The 17,787-nt window shown below is 47.1% G+C and overlaps 1 protein-coding gene across 2 annotated transcripts in view; it reads right to left on the bottom strand.

Moving 5' to 3' along the window:
• The window catches only part of FBXL6 (F-box and leucine rich repeat protein 6), a 77,013-nt gene that overhangs the window by 33,034 nt on the left and 26,192 nt on the right, over nt 1–17,787 (bottom strand). For both annotated transcript variants that reach the window (XR_010090729.1, XM_063450908.1), the window contains exons 4-5: nt 413–476; nt 200–331 (exon numbers count right to left, since the gene is read on the bottom strand). Coding sequence is in view for 1 of the 2 variants with exons in the window: in XM_063450908.1 (XP_063306978.1) it covers nt 200–331; nt 413–476 (196 nt within the window). In the remaining variant the exon portion in view is untranslated. The remainder of the gene's footprint in view (nt 1–199; nt 332–412; nt 477–17,787) is intronic.

Raw genomic sequence — 17,787 nt, 5'->3', positions numbered from 1 at the left:
GACCTCCTTACACCATAACCTTATAGCTGCAGTTATAATACACTGTGTGCGGGGAGACAGGGGACCTCCTTACACCATAACCTTATAGCTGCAGTTATAATACACTGTGTGCGGGGAGACAAGGATAGAGGGCTTCCTTTAGCCATTTCAGCTCATGTTAATCTTTCTTGATTACTGTCTTGGCTGAAAAGGTTCTGACCTGTGAGTTCTGCAGATTGAGGGAGCACAGTCGAGGACAGTTATGAGTCACAGAAAGCAGAGCGTCTAATGTGACCTCATGGCAGTTGGAAAGTGTGAGAAATGACAGCTGGGGACAATGATCAGACAGCATCTAGAATCAGAGAAAATAAAGTGTGAGTCCATCCACAAATACCAGGAGACATGACAGGACCCTCTCAAAAGAAATCATTACCTGCACTACGAATGGGACCTGCTGCTTCCAATGATGCAGAGAAAAATCCAATACCATGCGCAACCTGAAACACAGAAACATCCACAGCGTGAGACAGAGACCGGCTTACATGGAAGGCAGCGTGAGGCAGAGACCGGCTTACATGGAAGGCAGCGTGAGGCAGAGACCGGCTTACATGGAAGGCAGCGTGAGGCAGAGACCGGCTTACATGGAAGGCAGCGTGAGACAGAGAGACCGGCTTACATGGAAGGCAGCGTGAGACAGAGACCGGCTTACATGGAAGGCAGCGTGAGACAGAGACCGGCTTACATGGAAGGCAGCGTGAGACAGAGACCGGCTTACATGGAAGGCAGCGTGAGCCAGAGACCGGCTTACATGGAAGGCAGCGTGAGACAGAGACCGGCTTACATGGAAGGCAGCGTGAGACAGAGACCGGCTTACATGGAAGGCAGCGTGAGACAGAGACCGGCTTACATGGAAGGCAGCGTGAGACAGAGAGACCGGCTTACATGGAAGGCAGCGTGAGACAGAGACCGGCTTACATGGAAGGCAGCGTGAGGCAGAGACCGGCTTACATGGAAGGCAGCGTGAGGCAGAGACCGGCTTACATGGAAGGCAGCGTGAGACAGAGAGACCGGCTTACATGGAAGGCAGTGTGAGACAGAGACCGGCTTACATGGAAGGCAGCGTGAGACAGAGACCGGCTTACATGGAAGGCAGCGTGAGACAGAGACCGGCTTACATGGAAGGCAGCGTGAGACAGAGAGACCGGCTTACATGGAAGGCAGCGTGAGACAGAGACCGGCTTACATGGAAGGCAGCGTGAGACAGAGAGACCGGCTTACATGGAAGGCAGCGTGAGACAGAGACCGGCTTACATGGAAGGCAGCGTGAGGCAGAGACCGGCTTACATGGAAGGCAGCGTGAGGCAGAGACCGGCTTACATGGAAGGCAGCGTGAGGCAGAGACCGGCTTACATGGAAGGCAGCGTGAGACAGAGAGACCGGCTTACATGGAAGGCAGCGTGAGACAGAGACCGGCTTACATGGAAGGCAGCGTGAGGCAGAGACCGGCTTACATGGAAGGCAGCGTGAGGCAGAGACCGGCTTACATGGAAGGCAGCGTGAGACAGAGAGACCGGCTTACATGGAAGGCAGCGTGAGGCAGAGACCGGCTTACATGGAAGGCAGCGTGAGGCAGAGACCGGCTTACATGGAAGGCAGCGTGAGGCAGAGACCGGCTTACATGGAAGGCAGCGTGAGACAGAGAGACCGGCTTACATGGAAGGCAGCGTGAGACAGAGACCGGCTTACATGGAAGGCAGCGTGAGGCAGAGACCGGCTTACATGGAAGGCAGCGTGAGGCAGAGACCGGCTTACATGGAAGGCAGCGTGAGACAGAGAGACCGGCTTACATGGAAGGCAGCGTGAGGCAGAGACCGGCTTACATGGAAGGCAGCGTGAGGCAGAGACCGGCTTACATGGAAGGCAGCGTGAGACAGAGACCGGCTTACATGGAAGGCAGCGTGAGACAGAGACCGGCTTACATGGAAGGCAGCGTTAGACAGAGACCGGCTTACATGGAAGGCAGCGTGAGACAGAGACCGGCTTACATGGAAGGCAGCGTGAGACAGAGACCGGCTTACATGGAAGGCAGCGTGAGACAGAGACCGGCTTACATGGAAGGCAGCGTGAGACAGAGACCGGCTTACATGGAAGGCAGCGTGAGACAGAGACCGGCTTACATGGAAGGCAGCGTGAGGCAGAGACCGGCTTACATGGAAGGCAGCGTGAGACAGAGACCGGCTTACATGGAAGGCAGCGTGAGACAGAGACCGGCTTACATGGAAGGCAGCGTGAGACAGAGACCGGCTTACATGGAAGGCAGCGTGAGGCCATTCTATGACAGCAGAAAGCTTCTTGGGATCCATACGAAAACCCTTAGCAGAAATTAGATACCTCAAGAACTGGATTTCGGATTGATCAAATAAACATTTTTCTAATTTACAATAAAGTCCATTAACAAGAAGGGTTTTCAAAACTGTTTTAACATGTATGTGATGAGTATGCAAAGCGGTTGAATATATTAATATGTCGTCCAAGTACACTATTACAAATGTGTGAATGTACTCTCGTAGGACTTCATTAATAAATTCTTGAAACACTGCTGGGGCATTACAAAGACCAAAGGGCATCACAGTGTACTCGTAATGACCACTGCTAGTTTTGAATGCAGTTTTCCATTCATGGTCCTTTTTTATACGTATTAGATTGTATGCACCTCTAAGGTCCAGTTTAGTAAACACAGTAGCTTTTTTAACCCCTTAAGGACTGGACTGTTTTTGCGATGTTGTACATTTGCGACCAGGCCTCTTTTTACACTTTTGTGGTGTTTGTGTTTAGCTGTAATTTTCCGCTCTCTCATTTACTGTTCCCATACAAATTATATGTTGTTTTTTTCAGGACAAAAAAGGCTTTCTTTACATACCATTATTTATTTAATCTCATGTAATTTAATTTAAAAAAAAATATGATGAAAAATTGAAAGAAATACATGTTTTTTTACTTTTATGTGAATAAAAGCGAATAAAAAAAACTGCTAAATAGATTCGAAATTTTGTCCTGAGTTTTAAAATATCCAGTGTTTACATGCTTTTTTGCAAGTTATAGGGCTATAGGTACAAGTAGGATATTGCGGTTTCAAAACATACATTTTTTTCAAATTTATCAATAGTGGCATTGTAATAATATTATTAGTCAAAATTCTCTGAGTAACATCCCACATGTACATACTTTTTTTTTAAAGTAGACAAACCAGGGTATTCAATATGGGGTATGTCCAGTCTTTTTTAGTAGCCACCTAGTCGCAAACACTGGCCAAAGTTAGCGTTCATATTTGTTTGTGTGTGAAAAAGTAAAAAACTAAATTGAACGCTAATTTTGCCCAGTGTTTGGCTTTCAAAAACGCTATAAAATCTGTACATGAGGGGTACTGTTATACTCAGGAGACTTTGCTGAACACAAATATTAGTGTTTCAAATCAGGAAAACGTATCACAACAATTATATCATCAGTAAAAGTGCTGTTTGTGTGTGAAAAATGTTAAAAAAGTCACTTTCACTGACAATATCATCGCTGTGATAGGTTTTACTGTTTGGAATCACTAATATTTGTTTCAGCAAAGTCTCCCGAGTAAAACAGTACCCCCCATGTACAGGTTTTAGGGTGTCGTAGAACGTTACAGGGTAAAATACAGTGCTAGCAAATTAAATTCTCTGCAATTTCGGCCTGGGTTGGCAGGCAGGTCCCTCAAATTGCAATTAATAAAATTATTTAATTATGTAAAAATATTACATAAATACGCACGTAGAATTTAAACATATATGCACATTTATATATTTGAAGTCTACATGTATATTTATATAATTATTTATGAAATTTTGTATATAGACTAATGTAAATTACGTATTATTTTTATTTATTTATATATACATAGATATATATACAATTTCATTCTAAGTGTATTTTGATATAAATGTATATATTTTAATATCAAAATACAGTTAGAATAAAATTTCATATACTGGTAGATATATAATTTTTTTTAATTTTTTATTATTATTTAAAAAAAAATGTATTTAATTTAATTTACTTATTATTTGTATTTTATAATAATATATATACAGATGAACCTGGGCTGTCCTACACATTTCATGTGAATAACTGTATTCGTGTACATTGACAGTTTTTATGTGTTTTAAAAGAAGTGTATTCCTCTGATTGTTCGGTAGAATCATTTGAATAAAGTAAGGGAATGAAACTACTGAACAACCAGACCTCCCCTGTGTGAAGTGTGCCTTCAATTACCCGTGGCAACAATGTTGCAAGCGGGTAATTAACGAGCTATGCGGTAGGTCCTTTGTCTCCGGGTGGCCGCCATTCGGGAAACAAACACGTGTGGCGGCCATTTTGCAAACTCCCGAACAGCGGTGTTTTGCCATCGAGTGTCTGGAACCCAAATCGGACACTCGACTAGGCGAACACCGCTGAGACCTCCACCAGCCCGGTCCGTACGGTTCCAAACTACCGAACGGCCCCTCGTTCGGTGGACAGAAACAACCGAACGAGGGGATTCCTGTGAACCCTACCTAATCGATGTACCTTTAGCCATTCGTGCAAAGTGTTCCCTTATACGGTGACCGACCGCAGGGCCCCATCGCATGAAACCCAATTCGGCTGTTACATCCAGCGCAGTCGGTCTTTTTATTACCTCCATAAACGTCCCGAACCCCTGGTCCGATCTGTGTGATTTTTAGATATGTTACTCACCCAGATCAGGGCTATCAGAGGATGTGCCATTTAAAGGGGTACCCCTAGGTTTAGGGGTACATCCAGGAACTGGGGGAATCTGAGTACAGTGTAAAGGGGATTATGATGTAAGCTGAGGGGAGGAGAGGTGTGGGAGGTTACTATTCCCAGATTGGATACTGTACTAATTGTTGAAAATCAGCGCAGAGGACTGGGTACCCATTTTGAAAGTTAACTGGGAGGGCAGCAGAGGCATATCATACTGTACCTAATGAGGAAATACGGAATTACAACAAAGTGAAAGAAATTATACTGGCCAGGTATGCTTTAACACCGGAAGCATACCGGCAGAGATTCAGGGATTTAAAGAAGGTGGAGAAAGACTCACACGCAGAGTGGGCATGCAGATTACAAAGGGCAGCACTCGGGTGGGTGCAAGCTAGCAAGGCACGGTCCATGGAGGATGTAATCCAGATGATGCTGATGGAGCAATTCTATGAAGGAGTAACCAGCGAGGTCCAGGAATGGGTAAGGGACAGAAACCCTACATCCCTCACCGAAGCTGCCAGGAAGGCAGATGAGTATCTGGATGCACGCAGGCAACAAAAACCTGCAGCTCCAAAAGCCACATTTAAAACCTTTGGGGGAACCACTTACACCCCAACCCCACCAAGACCACTACCACCACCACCACCACCAGCTGCACAACCACGGTTCCGTCAGCCCACTTCTGGCCCCTGTCATCACTGCCAGAAGTGGGGACATTATAAAAGGGAATGCCCACAGCTGCGGGACCGTTCCACCTGGATCCGTCCAGGCCCACCACCACCACCAAGAGCAGCCACAGCCCACCACTACCAGGATATGGTGGCCACCCCATATGGTTCAGCCGTTCCCATTACCACCGTAGAACAGTGGGAGGTACTGCACGAGGCGGATCCCGTCCAGGCCAATACTGATAATCTACAACATCACAGACAGACCGTATACCTGGAGGGTAAAGCAGTCCGAGGGCTACGAGACTCAGGGTGTCACGTTTAAACATTTGTTATGAAGGAACACAACTGCAGATTTCGTAGAGTTGAATATTTATTAACGAAAGTAAAAGGAAAAGACTTTAATTCCAATTTACAGGTACTGTAGCTTTAAGTAGTAAACGATAACTGAAGTCCACAATTACAGGCACTGTAGCTTTAAGGAGTAAATGATAACTGAAGTCCACAGTTACAGGCACTGTAGCTTTAAGGAGTAAACGGTAGTAAATTGCAGACACTGAATCAATAAAGAGTCTCTTAGTAGAGTTAACGGTTTAGGTGATAAGTAATTACAATAGCTGTTCCATACTTTAACTGAAGCAAGACAGATGCAGATAACTGATATGAAGTATGAGTTGAAGTTAGCTGTAACGGGATTGTTTTTACCGAAGGACTTTTGGAGACAGGTAATAACAGCTTTTAGATGCAACTATTATCACATTGGTTTTACTTAGCTTCCGGCACATAGAACACTGGTTCCCGAGATCTCCTCAGAGGCGTATGAAGAGTGTTTAATCCTTAGTCGTGGATGAGGAGAGGTGAAGGGAACTTTGCAGAGTCTTTCAGTCCGGTCTGGTAGCAGAGGCTTTCACCATGAAGTTGTAGCCGGGTTGTGAGTAAGGAACGTAGTTCAATAATCCAGCCCTGATCAGCTGGTGCAGTCAGATTAAATAGGCAGACCGTGTCATAAAGGGGTGTGGCTAGGCTCCGTGGAACCAGGAAGTAAGAGGATACCATAGTTAAGGCATGACAGTACCCCCTCTTTAATGAGCAACCTCTGGGTGCTATTGACTTGGTTTAGAAGGGTAACGCTTGTGAAATTTGGAAATCAATTTATCAGCATGAACGACAGAGGAGTTTTCCCATGTATCTTCATCAATTCCATATCCTTTCCATCTGATGAGGTATTGTAAGGAGCCACGATGGATCCTTGAATCCAGTATACTTTGAATTTCGTATTCTTCTTCACCCTGGACCAATATGGGATCAGGAGAAGTAGTGACATTTCTTTGGAAAGGGTCAGGATGATGAGGCTTCAACAAGGACAATTGATTGGATCTTTAGCATACAGAACAAGATTTGACATAAGATTCGATAGTTTGGTCTTGACGAGGCCACCAACAGTATCTTTTAGACAATTCAAGGGTCCTTTTCATACCTGGATGACCTGCCAGAGGAGAATCATGAATAAATTCAAGTACTTTAATTCTGAAAGAGGGAGGTACATAAATCCGGTCTTTAAAATAGTAGAGACCGTTTTTCTTGGATAATTTCATTGATTTAGGAAGTTCAAGAGCATCTTCACTGAGACCTTTAATGTCGTCAATAAGAGAAGATAAGATTCCAATGACCTTAGGCAAAGGAGGTTCTTGAGGAGTTTTGTGTTGAGAAAGGACAGCTCCAATTGCAAATTCCGAAGCATCCGTTTCAAGGACATAAGGATATGAAGGATTTGGAAGTTGAAGGATAGGAGCTGTTGTAAACTTTCTCTTTAATTCACCAATGACTGTAGGAGGAGGAGACTCCAGTTCGGTGTCAGAACAACATGAGGTTTTAGCTGGTTCTTTCGTAGACTGAAGAATTGGAATTTGCTGTAAACATGTTTCTTTACAATAATGTGAGTTAAAGGTGAGAGAGAAAGGAAACCATGAGATTTGAGGGTTGTGGTTCCTTAACCAGTTGATCCCTAATATAATAGGAAAAAATGGTGATGAGATAACATCAAATATAAGACTTTCCGTATGAGTATGATTGATGGTTACTTTTAGAGGGACGGATTCATGAAGTATTGGTCCCGATGAGATGAGGGACCCGTCAATCACTTTAACAGGTACAGAAGTTCTTTTACGAACACAAGGAATTTTATTCTTTGTTACAAAGGCTGAGTCGATGAATACTCCATTTGCACCGGAATCGATAACAGCCTTGGTTATGATTCTTTTATTGTCCCACTGTAATACAAGAACGATAGGGGACATTTGAGTATTTGCTGTAGAGGGAAGTACACTTAGGATGGAAGAGGCATGAGACTGCCTTCTGCCTTTTATCCGTTTTAATGAAGGACAATCAGAGACTAAATGAACTTGAGAGGCACAATACATGCAGAGGTTTAACATACGTCTTCGATTTTTCTCTTCAGGAGTGAGGGGGCTTCTTATTACCCCTATTTCCATAGGTTCGATTGGTTCAGATGGGTTGTCAGGAGGCGTTGGAGCCCCTATTTCCATAGGTTCACTTGGTATGGAATTCTTATCTGGAGCTTTTGAGGGAGTGAAAGGTTTGCGGTCTTTTGAACGTGAAAGGGCTTTTTCGGCCTTTCTTTCTCTTAATCTTCTGTCAATGCTGATTGATAGGCGAATTAGAGCGTTCAAATTAGTAGGGAGTTCTGTTCTAGATAATTCATCTTTTACAGCTTCCGATAAACCAATTCGAAACTGGTTGCGCAATGTGATGTCATTCCATTGCGTTTCTATAGCCCATCTTTTGAATTCAGCAATGTAATCTTCAACGGGTCTATTTCTTTGCTGTAGTGTTCTGATTGTTAAATCAGCTGTAGCTTGTTTGTTAGGATCTTCATAGAGAAGAGACATGGCTTCAAAAAATTCATCTAGTGAATTTAAAATGGGGTCATCGTTTTCCAGAAAGGAATGAGCCCATGACATAGGTTCACCTCTTAGAAAGGAAATAACCGAACAAACTTTAGTTCTTTCTGTAGGATAGGATCTAGGTTTCAAAGCAATTAAAAGTTTGCAAGAGTTGAGGAACTCCCTGTATTTTGAACGATCTCCATAGAACTTTTCAGGGTTACACACAGCAGGATCACTAGCCGAGTGCAGAGTAGTATGAGGAGTATGAGTCTGTAGATCTCTGACATAAGTGAGAAGTCTTTCGTTAGTAACTTGCAGGTCTTGAACACTTTGGGCTAGTGCATTAACTCTTTGATTCAGCGTAGTTATAGTAGAATCGAAATCTGCTGGATCCATTACAATGGCTGGATTATTCTGTCACGTTTAAACATTTGTTATGAAGGAACACAACTGCAGATTTCGTAGAGTTGAATATTTATTAACGAAAGTAAAAGGAAAAGACTTTAATTCCAATTTACAGGTACTGTAGCTTTAAGTAGTAAACGATAACTGAAGTCCACAATTACAGGCACTGTAGCTTTAAGGAGTAAATGATAACTGAAGTCCACAGTTACAGGCACTGTAGCTTTAAGGAGTAAACGATAGTAAATTGCAGACACTGAATCAATAAAGAGTCTCTTAGTAGAGTTAACGGTTTAGGTGATAAGTAATTACAATAGCTGTTCCATACTTTAACTGAAGCAAGACAGATGCAGATAACTGATATGAAGTATGAATTGAAGTTAGCTGTAACGGGATTGTTTTTACCGAAGGACTTTTGGAGACAGGTAATAACAGCTTTTAGATGCAACTATTATCACATTGGTTTTACTTAGCTTCCGGCACATAGAACACTGGTTCCCGAGATATCCTCAGAGGCGTATGAAGAGTGTTTAATCCTTAGTCGTGGATGAGGAGAGGTGAAGGGAACTTTGCAGAGTCTTTCAGTCCGGTCTGGTAGCAGAGGCTTTCACCATGAAGTTGTAGCCGGGTTGTGAGTAAGGAACGTAGTTCAATAATCCAGCCCTGATCAGCTGGTGCAGTCAGATTAAATAGGCAGACCGTGTCATAAAGGGGTGTGGCTAGGCTCCGTGGAACCAGGAAGTAAGAGGATACCATAGTTAAGGCATGACACAGGGGCTACTATCACCCTGGTACAGAGCCACCTGGTCTCGGATCAGGCAAAACTAAGTAAAACTGTGGCCGTCAGGGTAGCCGGGGAGCAGTGTACCGGCTACCTACAGCAAGGGTACATTTATATTGGGGAGCGGGTTCAGGACACGTGGAGGTGGGGTTGATGCCGCAGTTATCGGCGGAGGTTTTATTGGGGAACGATCTGGGGAGACTCACATCTGCTTTTGGGCCGCAGACGCCCATCACAGGAGAAGCTCACCCTGTGGTCACCCGACAACAGGCCCGCACCCAGGACTACAACACACTGCCGGAGGTCCAGGTAAGAGACCCTTCCCCTTCCTTAGAATGTGTTCCCTGGGCCCCACCTAATGAATTTGCAGCCGAAGTAATCACAGACCCTACGCTTCAAGTATATAGGGACAAGGTTGTCACGGACTCACCCGGGGGGAGGGAGAGAGATTTGTCTGGGATAGACAGCTTTTATACAGAGAAACAGACAAGCAGATAGTACCGAGCTGAGTTACTCCGGATAGCGCATGATATTCCGCTATCCGGGCATCTAGGGGTCAGTCGCACTAGGTACAGACTGACCCAAAGTTTCTTCTGGCCAGGGATCAGCCAGGAAGTATGCAGATATTGCACTACGTGCGATACCTGCCAGAGGGTAGGGAAAAGGGGAGACCAAAGGAAGGCGAAACTCCACCCCCTACCCATAATTGAGGAACCCTTTAGCCGAATAGCGGTAGATTTGATAGGTCCCCTCAAGAAAGCTAGCCCGTCAGGCAAAAGGTATATTTTAACGGTAGTAGATTATGCCACTAGATATCCAGAGGCAGTGGCTCTGACTAACATCCACGCTGAAACGGTCGCGGATGCCCTCATGCAGATATTCTCCCGGATGGGATTACCCAGGGAGATTATCTCGGATCAGGGTACCCAATTTACCGCAGAGTTCACCCAACACCTCTGGAGAATCTGTGGCATTAAGCCTGTTATCAGTGTCCCTTACCACCCCCAGACTAATGGGCTCTGCGAATGGTTCAATGGTACCTTGAAGCAGATGCTCCGAACCTTCGCTGAGACCCACAAGGACTGGGAGCGATTCCTGACGCATCTCCTGTTCGCATACCGGGAGGTGCCGCAGGAATCCACAGGGTTTTCCCCGTTTGAACTGCTGTTTGGGAGGAGGGTCAGAGGTCCCTTAGATCTTATTAGAGAGCATTGGGAGGGAGACCGGAGCGCAGATGGCACTCCCATCATACCATATGTGCTGGCCTTTTCGAGACCGCCTGGAAGCGTTGACTAGGACGGTAAGGGAAAACCTTCAGGCGGCGCAGACCCGCCAGCGCACATGGTATGATCGGGGAGCCAGGGACCGTAGCTTTCAAGTCGGGCAGAAAGTGCTAATTTTAAAACCTGTCCGACATGACAAGCTACAGGCCGCCTGGCAGGGACCATATAGGGTGGTGGAGCAGAGATGTGACACCACCTATATCATAGGCCCCTGCACAGGGACTGGAGGGCGACGCATGCTCCATGTGAACATGATGAAGCCCTACCAGGAGCGCGCTGAGGAGGTAACCGCCATATGTGCGCCCAACTCTGACGAGTTTGACAGCTTACCACTCCCAGATCTGCTGGGAGATGGGCAGTTGTCTGGGGATTTAGGGGAAGTTGCGCTGGGGGACCGGCTGAGCCCACAGGAGCGTATCGAGATACAGCAGTTGTTGGAAGAGAAACAAGAGACGTTCTCTAATGTGCCTGGGTACACCCCTCTGGCAACTCACCGGGTAGAAACCCCAGGGCAACTCCCCATGCGCCAGACCCCCTACCGCATCCCAGAAGCGGTAAGGGAAAACATGCACAAGGAGATCGAGGAGATGCTCCAACTGGGGGTGATTGAGCCCTCAGATAGTCCCTGGGCTTCTCCTGTAGTACTCGTACCGAAGCGAGACGGTACGACTCGCTTCTGCGTGGACTACAGGAGATTGAACAAGAAAACCGTGTCAGATGCCACGGATAGATGAACTGCTGGACAGGATGGCCAGGGGCCAATACCTCACTACTATTAACTTATGTAAGGGGTATTGGCAAATTCCCCTGGCCCCAGACGCCATCCCGAAGTCGGCCTTTGTCACCCCATTTGGCTTGTACCAGTTTAAGGTCATGCCATTTGGGATGAAAACGGCCCCGGCTACCTTCCAGAGGATGGTGGATCGACTTCTGGATGGGTTCCAGGACGATACCTGTGCCTACCTGGACGATATTGCTATTTTTAGCAATACGTGGCAGGAACACTTGGCCCATATAGGAGCTGTACTAGACAGGATTAGGGAAGCTGGTTTGACCCTGAAACCGGCCAAGTGTAGTATAGGGATGGCTGAGGTACAGTACCTGGGACATAGAGTGGGGTGCGGCAAACAGAAGCCCGAACCCGCCAAAGTAGAGGCCGTAGTCCAGTGGCCCACCCCTAGGACTAAGACCCAAGTTTTAGCGTTTCTGGGGACCGCGGGATTACAGAAAATGTGTCCCTAACTATAGTGCCCTGGCCAAATCCCTCACTGACCTGACCCGGAAAAATCTGCCCCGCCAAGTAACCTGGACCCCGGAGTGTGAGCAGGCATTCCAACATCTGAAAAATGCACTGATAAATGCCCCTGTCTTGGCAGCTCCCAATCCAACTAAACGATTTCTTGTTCACACAGACGCCACAAGTCGGGGCCCGATGGCGGAGAACACCCCGTGGCTTACATCAGTCGCAAACTGTTCCCTCGAGAAGTACGGTAAGCTACGCCGCCATCGAAAAGGAATGCCTGGCTGTGGTGTGGGCCCTAAAGAAACTGCAGCCCTATCTGTATGGACAGCCCTTTTCCTTGCTCACAGATCAAAACCCGTTGGTATGGCTGAACCGGGTGGCTGGGGACAATGCTAGGCTGCTACGCTGGAGCTTGGCGCTGCAGCCCTTTGATTTTAATATTCAGTACCGCCCGGGTAAGCAGAATGGAAATGCTGACGGTTTGTCAAGACAAACTAACCTGGAAAAATGATCCGTGAGCCCCCGGACATCCCCAAGCCGATCCGTGTTGGATCAGACTGTGTATGCCGGCATGTGGGCAAGGGGGAGCAGTGTAGCAGATGACCATGTGCTGTCCTACAAATTTCATGTGAATAACTGTATTCGTGTACATTGACAGTTTCTATGTGTTTTAAAAGAAGTGTATTCCTTTGATTGTTCGGTAGAATCATTCGAATAAAGTAAGGGAATGAAACTACCGAACAACCAGACCTCCCCTGTGTGAAGTGTGCCTTCAATTACCCGTGGCAACAATGTTGCAAGCGGGTAATTAACGAGCTATGCGGTAGGTCCTTTGTCTCCGGGTGGCCGCCATTCGGGAAACAAACACGTGGTGGCGGCCATTTTGCAAACTCCCGAACAGCGGTGTTTTGCCGTCGAGTGTCTGGAACCCAAATCGGACACTCGACTAGGCGAACACCGCTGAGACCTCCACCAGCCCGGTCCGTACGGTTCCAAACTACCGAACGGCCCCTCGTTCGGTGGACAGAAACAACCGAACGAGGGGATTCCTGTGAACCCTATCTAATCTTTGTACCTTTAGCCGTTCGTGTAAAGTGTTCCCTTATACGGTGACCGACCGCAGGGCCCCATCGCATGGAACCCAATTCGGCTGTTACATCCAGCGCGGTTGGTCTTTTTATTACCTCCATAAATTTCCCAAACCCCTGGTCCGATCTGGGTGATTTTTAGATATGTTACTCACCCAGATCAGGGCTATCAGGGGATGTGCCATTTAAAGGGGTACCCCTAGTTTAGGGGTATATCCAGGAACTGGGGGAATCTGAGTACAGTGTAAAGGGGATTATGATGTAAGCTGAGGGGAGGAGAGGTGTGGGAGGTTACTAATCACCGATTGGGTACTGTACTTATTGTTAGAAACTCCTCCCTTGCATGGGGCTGCTTTATAAGGCACTGTGGAATAAAGATTGTCAGTTCTGCTCCTGAAACTGTGTGTCGTCCAGTTATTGGGATTGCTGCTGGGATACTGCTGTATTACTTTACCTGCTGGAAACCTTGCTTGTGGATTTACAATTGCCTTGTTCCTGAGTCTCACTTGGATTATAAGCAGAGATAACCTGGAGAATATTGTACCTCCGCTACAGCAAAAATGCCGATGACGGTCCTGAACCGTCCTCCGTCCTTAAGGCTGTCAAATAATTCCGTGATTAAAGGTATAGGGTAAGCATTTTTTATGGTGATTTTATTTAGGCCCCTATAATCGATACAAGGTCTTAAATCGCCCTCCTTCTTCGACACAAAGAAGAACCCAGCCCCTGCCGGAGAAGAGGATCTCCTTATAAACCCCTTTTGCAAAGATTCTCTGAAATATTCTTCCATGACAAGGTTTTCTTGAGGAGACAAATGATACACCCTCCCCTTGGGGGGTATAGTGCCAGGTAGCAAATCAATAGCACAATCGTAGGGTCTGTGAGGCGGTAACTTTTCAGCCTCCCTTTTATCGAAGACAGACTTAAGAGACATGTACTGAGGAGGTATAACAGTAGACAAAGGGGGAGTAGTAGGAACATTAATAGAATTTAAAGGGGTGATTTTAACGATACAAGACTCTTGGCATGCATCACTCCAAGATACTATTTGTCCTGACTCCTAGTGGAAAATGGGATTGTGAGAACGTAACCATGGGTACCCTAACACGATGTGAGAGGAAGGAGAGGTAATGACCTGAAACCAAATGGTTTCTGAGTGTAACAACCCTGTAGACATATGCAACGGTTCAGTTTCATGTGTAATAACTGGGGAGCATAATGGTCTACCATCTATGGCCTCAACGGCCAAGGGTGTCTTCTTCTCTCTAATGGGTATGCTGTGTTTTTTAACAAAGCCAGAATCTATGAAGTTTTCGGCTGCACCGGAATCAACCAGGGCTAGTATGTTCCCTGCTATACTATTCTTTTCAAGATGCAGAAAAACAGGGAGAAGTAATCGGTTAAGAGGCAAATGTGGGGACTCAGATGTCACACCCAAGGCCAGTCCCCTATACGGTCTTAGGTGCGATAGTTTTCCGGACGCACGGGACATTCTTGTCGCATATGGCCCTTCCTACCACAATACAGGCAAAGTCCCTCCTTTCTCCTATACATTTTTTCAGCATCAGAGAGCTTAGCAACCCTTAATTGCATAGGTATCTCCTCTGATACCTTGGAACTCTCAGGATTAGCAACTCTAGGAGTATTAAGTGTAACAAGGTGTCTATTCCTAGTCTTGGTATAGAGTCTTTCACGAATCCTATTGTCTATATCAATGAGATAGTCGATGAGATCTTCTAATGGTATAGGAAGATCCCTGGCCGCTACCTCATCCAATATAGTTTCAGATAGACCTTCCATGAACGCAGTAGTCAGCCCATTGTTGGTCCAATCTAACTGAATAGCATAATCGGCAACATACTTAGATCCCTGTTTAATTCTCATTAACGCCCTGGCGGCATTCTTCAACCTTTTAGTTGTGTCAAAGGTTCTACGAAAAGCCGTAAGGAAGCTATTGAAATCATGCACCATAGGTCCATTAGCCTCCCAAATAGGATTTGCCCACTCAAGTGCTTTATCTGTAAGTTGGTGCATAAGGAAACCAACCTTAGACCTATCAGTGGGAAATGAACGTGGATACATTTCAAAGTGGAATTCCACTTGATTAATGAATCCCCTGCATGTCTTAGCATCCCCTCCATACCTGGTAGATGTGTCTGGTACAAGGGGTGCAGGAGGAGCTGGTACAGGTACCGGAGCCGTTCTAGATAAGAGTGTCTGGATGTCCTGAGCCATCTGATCCATACGATGATCCTGCTCTACAAACCTAGCCTCATGAGAAGCCATTTGCTGACCTAAATCTGCAGGGTCCATGGCCCTATCGTAATGTCACGGTAGTGTACCCCAAGACGCAAGATTTAGTCCAACAATAGACAAGATAAAACAGATACGTCTTACAGGACCTTAGAATGGCCGGACTCAACGTAGAACAACGTAGAAGAGAAGTGACAGCGTCAGGAACGAGCCGAGGTCAAGGGAACAGAGAGACAGCGAAAACAAGAACTAGCCAAGGTCTGGTTCACAGGAATCAGTAAGCCGGCAAACAAGACAAAGCAGGGATAAAGAGAAAAACAGGGTCAAATACAAAGCCAAGGTCAAGCACGAAAAAACCACAACTGAACGATACAAGCGCTAAAGGGAACTGAATCAGAAACCATGATGGGGGGGCGTGGCCTGGACACTGAGCGAGCTGGACGTGTGTGCCTAGAGCTCCGCTCCGTCCACACCGCAGATTGCTAAAATCAGCTAAAATAACCAGCGACAGCCGAGCTTACCCGTCGAAAATGGACAGGCGGCAAACCAAAAAACTCCCGAAAAGGGGACCGGACGCGGGAACATCGATGGCTGAGTTCTTTACGACGCCGCGAGGTGGGCCCGCGTGTACACAAGATGGCGGCGGCACAGGCCGAGAAGCCGCCGGATCGCCTAGATCCCCAGTGAAATCAGCAGCAGAACCCGGGGGCGCTCAGGGCTCCATGGAAACAGCGACTATACTGGCGACCCTGGCGGAGGTGAAAGAGTTCCTGGCAGGGGAAATAGAACGCTCCACACAGGTACTGCGGAGCGAAATGCACGCCATTGGTGAACGCACCGCGCAATTAGAACATAGGCTGGAGGTTACCACAGCAGCACATAACACAGCAATCCACCAAGTGAATCACTTAACCGCCAGAATGGCGGCAGCGGAGCTGGCCATAGAAGACATGGCGAACAGGTCACGCCGTAATAACCTACGCCTGAGGGGCCTCCCAGAGAACTCAGGGGAAGGCCCTGTCATAGATGTGGTAACGGCTATACTCAAACCTCTACTTCCTGAGCTCCCAGACCACCTGTGGCATATTGAAAGAGCCCACAGGGCGCTGCGCACCAGGAGATCAGACACTAACACCCCGAGAGACATCATAATGCGGTTCCTGCACTTCCAGACGAAGGAGGCACTGATCAGGAGAGGCAGGGAAGGCCCAATCCGCTACCAAGGCGCTGATATCACGCTCTACCATGACCTCGCCCCAGCTACTCTACAACGGAGGCGGGAATGGAAGCCCATCACGGAAACCCTGAGAGCAGCCGACGTGAAGTACGCCTGGGGATACCCCTTTAAACTTCTAGCATTCAAACATGGCAAGACTCCAACCTGGCGACGATGTGACAGCCCTAGTTGCAGCCCTTGGGCTCCAGGCTCCGGCACAGATACCCTCCATGATGAACGACGCGGGCGACCTGCCACCTCTCCCTAGCGAATGGCATACCGCGGGAGAGTAAGGTACCGGGGCAAACGGGTTACAATCAACCAACTTAGATAAACTGGGGAGACTTACATATGGATGTGGGACATGTGGACTCACCGGGAACTGTGTGCGGCATGGACATTGGGGAGGGGGACGGGGGGTACGGAAACTGGAAACGGGCTCTGGAGGTTCCGCCTCGAGACATGGCGTTGAGCCAGGGATACATGTAAAACTGTAAATATAGAACGCTTAAGCCACGAGAGGGCTGGGATGACGCAGCTCCGACATGGCCGCATACTAGCGCTGCATACCCCGATGGGGAAACCAGGCTCACCTATAAGGGGACTGATATAAGAACTACTGCAGCATATGGGACACTTACTTATACTTGCGGCACTAATATTATGTTAACTGCAATGTATGTACTGATTGGCAGATATGCATGGCCCCCCAGCGGCTGAATTTTTGGTTCTCCTGTACACATACACCATGACTGACTATTGCAAACTACTACCCATGATCCCAATATGAGACTTAATCCGGGCATACCACTCGCACACACACACACACGACTGTACACGGGCCCCCGAGGGCAGTACACGCCGACAACCAACCCGGATAGCTCCAACCACATAACTGTTTGTCCCCCAGGACGCCATAACTACCCGACCCTGCCACCGACTAATACCGGACGGATGACCACATTGACGTAAACGTGCCATCCGGGGACAAACCCCTTAGCCAGAAGGGTAACCCACACACTCCCAAGGGGACCGCTATGTACTTTGCCCACAGAGAAGTGACTTATAAATACTGTATCAGAACTGACCCATCCACCACGACATACTCATTAGACGGACCATGCTCTTGACGGACACACCTTACTGGTGCTCATCCGGACGGCTTAAACAGCCCCACCAT

The sequence above is a fragment of the Pelobates fuscus genome, chromosome 4, assembly GCF_036172605.1.
Source record: "Pelobates fuscus isolate aPelFus1 chromosome 4, aPelFus1.pri, whole genome shotgun sequence".
Classification (NCBI taxonomy): domain Eukaryota; kingdom Metazoa; phylum Chordata; class Amphibia; order Anura; family Pelobatidae; genus Pelobates; species Pelobates fuscus.
Note: the sequence above shows the minus strand (reverse complement) of the source record. Positions and strands in the feature narration are given on the sequence as shown.